Source organism: Propithecus coquereli, unplaced genomic scaffold (genome assembly GCF_000956105.1).
Source record: "Propithecus coquereli isolate 6110/MARCELLA unplaced genomic scaffold, Pcoq_1.0 Scaffold426, whole genome shotgun sequence".
Classification (NCBI taxonomy): domain Eukaryota; kingdom Metazoa; phylum Chordata; class Mammalia; order Primates; family Indriidae; genus Propithecus; species Propithecus coquereli.
In genome coordinates, this window is record NW_012150019.1 from 1222732 (window position 1) to 1224996 (window position 2265).

The 2265-nt window shown below is 51.2% G+C and overlaps 1 protein-coding gene across 1 annotated transcript in view; it reads right to left on the reverse strand.

The window, feature by feature from the left end:
- The window catches only part of PRRC2A (proline-rich coiled-coil 2A), an 18161-nt gene that overhangs the window by 14030 nt on the left and 1866 nt on the right, over positions 1 to 2265 (reverse strand). Inside the window, 6 exon segments of the mRNA XM_012653644.1 lie at positions 326 to 468; positions 618 to 697; positions 891 to 1042; positions 1184 to 1327; positions 1669 to 1741; positions 1831 to 1930. Of these exon segments, the coding sequence (XP_012509098.1) occupies positions 326 to 468; positions 618 to 697; positions 891 to 1042; positions 1184 to 1327; positions 1669 to 1741; positions 1831 to 1930 (692 nt within the window).

Below are 2265 nucleotides of genomic sequence, written 5' to 3' on the forward strand. Positions count from 1 at the left end.
AGTTGTCCAATTAATTTCTTTCTAATTTTAGTAGAGACGGGGTCTTGCTCTTGCTCAGGCTGGTTTCGAACTCCTGAGCTCAAACAATCTGCCTGCCTCGGCCTCCCAGAGAGCTAGGATTACAGGTGTGAGCCACCGCGCCCGGCCAAGATCCATGAATTATGAATCTTGCCATTCTCACTTCTCTCAGTACTGTGCCAGGACTTGGTTTCCCTCCATGTATCTCCCCTACCCTTCAATGTCTGCTTTTCTTCCGCATGACCTCCATTTTTCATCAGATTTTGCCTTTTCAGATCCAAATGCTTGACCCTTAATATCCACTTACCAGCCCAACCATCATCATTCTCCTGGTCCAACTGATCAAACTCTTTGAGATTATCCTCTTTAAGAATAGAAGGCCGACCCACAGGCTCTACAAGGCGCATTGGTGGCCCTGAGCCACGGGGCCCCGCCACACGAGGGAAACGGCTGTGTATGGAAAAGAAAACAGGAGAGAAAATAAAAGATGGTATATTGTATAACCACATACAAGACTGAGCCTCCTGGCTAGAAAACCATCTCCTTTCCCAATAGGCTTTCCCTACCCCCAACCATAAACCCAGACCTGGATTGCTCACCTGGGCCCATCAGGAGTGGGGTATCGGTAAGGCCCCTGGGGTCCATAGGGCGGAGGGAACGGGAGATATGGGGGATACATCTGCAAAAGGGCCCAACAGTAGCTGCTCAGCGGGACAGTCAAATAGCCTGCCAGCTCCTTAAACTATCATCCTCCCCCTCCCTCTATCTCATAGGCCCCTAGCTTTCTAGCTGTCCCCTCCAAAGACTAAGTCCTGATTCCTAATTCTCCAGCTTCCAGCAAAATCACTCCAAAATAACATATCCAAACTCACAAAGGGCGGCATCATTCCGCGGTAGGGAGGGAACTGGGGTGGGCCTGAAGGCTGCAACCCGCCCCGGGGATCATGACCATGATGAAGTTTGGAGTCCGGGCCCTCCAGTTCATCAGGGCCACGCCCGCCTCCGTCCCTCCAAGTTGTAGAATCTGTATTTTGGAAAAGACAGAGATATCAATGATTCAGGGGCAAGTGAACATAGATGAAATTGATGGGGAGGAAGGTGAATAAGATAGCGCTTAGCTCTAAGATGGAATAAGTAATGTACCGCTCAAAAGGCAGCCACTCACTTTGGGGGCGGAGGCTTGGTCCGGGCCCAGACGACTGTTCGGCAGACTCCCTTTCCTTGGCAGCCTTGTCCTGGTCGCCAGCCGCCTGCAGGGTCGGAAATTCCTCTCGAGAGAATCGCGACAGTAGGCTTGATGCCCTTCCACCTGTTGGGGTGGAGTGCAGAACAGGAGACATGTACATTTATCGAGGACACGTGCTGTAAAAGTGGAAGGCTCTGACAGGTATCAGATCGTTGGGTTACTGCCTTCAAACTTACCTCCTATGGAACAGGTGCTCATTCCCCAAGAAGCAAGGTCAGTTCTGGGACCCCTCCACTCCCTCCCATGAGACAGATTTAAACTTGCTCATGTGCCCCGTAAAACTGAATATGAGTAGACCAAGATGTAGCCAAAGAGGACCAAAGGACACTTTGCCGAAGGTACAGTGCAGGGCTCCTGGCTCTCACAGTGCCCAAACACAGCTCCCTAAGCAGCCCTGCACTTACCATCTCCATGTGCTCCATGGGAGACGCTGGCTTGTGCCCAGGACTTTACCCCGCTTGGAACTGAAGGAGTGTTCTGGAGAAGCAGAAAGATGATAAATGGTGATGGGTGTGGGACAGCTATGAGCAATTTCCCCCCACCCACACCTCCAGTTCTCCAGGTACCTCGGGGGCTGCTGGGGGTCGTTTCGGCTGGTTGGAGGCAGGCGTCTGTGAAGCCGGCAGTGGCTGCGATTCCGGCGGCTGAGCGGTTGAGGCATCGGAACTGAGGGGATGGCAGAATGGGAAGGTTACCCAGGCCTGAGATGCCTTCCTGACTTCTCCAACTGGTGGAGAGTAGGGACTGAAATCAGGCCCATTGGTACCATTTATAAATATTAGAACAAAGTATTTTAATTTTTGTCATCCAGCGTAGGCTGTTTCCTGATGCTTTCTCTCCATCGGACAGAAAGCTAAAAGTACTATTCCTTAGTTATCTACCAGGAAATCTGGAATAGACAGGAGAGGTCCCTCCCTCTCTGTCTCTGTCTCTTATGTGGTCCAGCTAGACGAAGCCCAATTCTCCCCCAAAGTTCAAAGTTAAAACACTCATCACTCTAG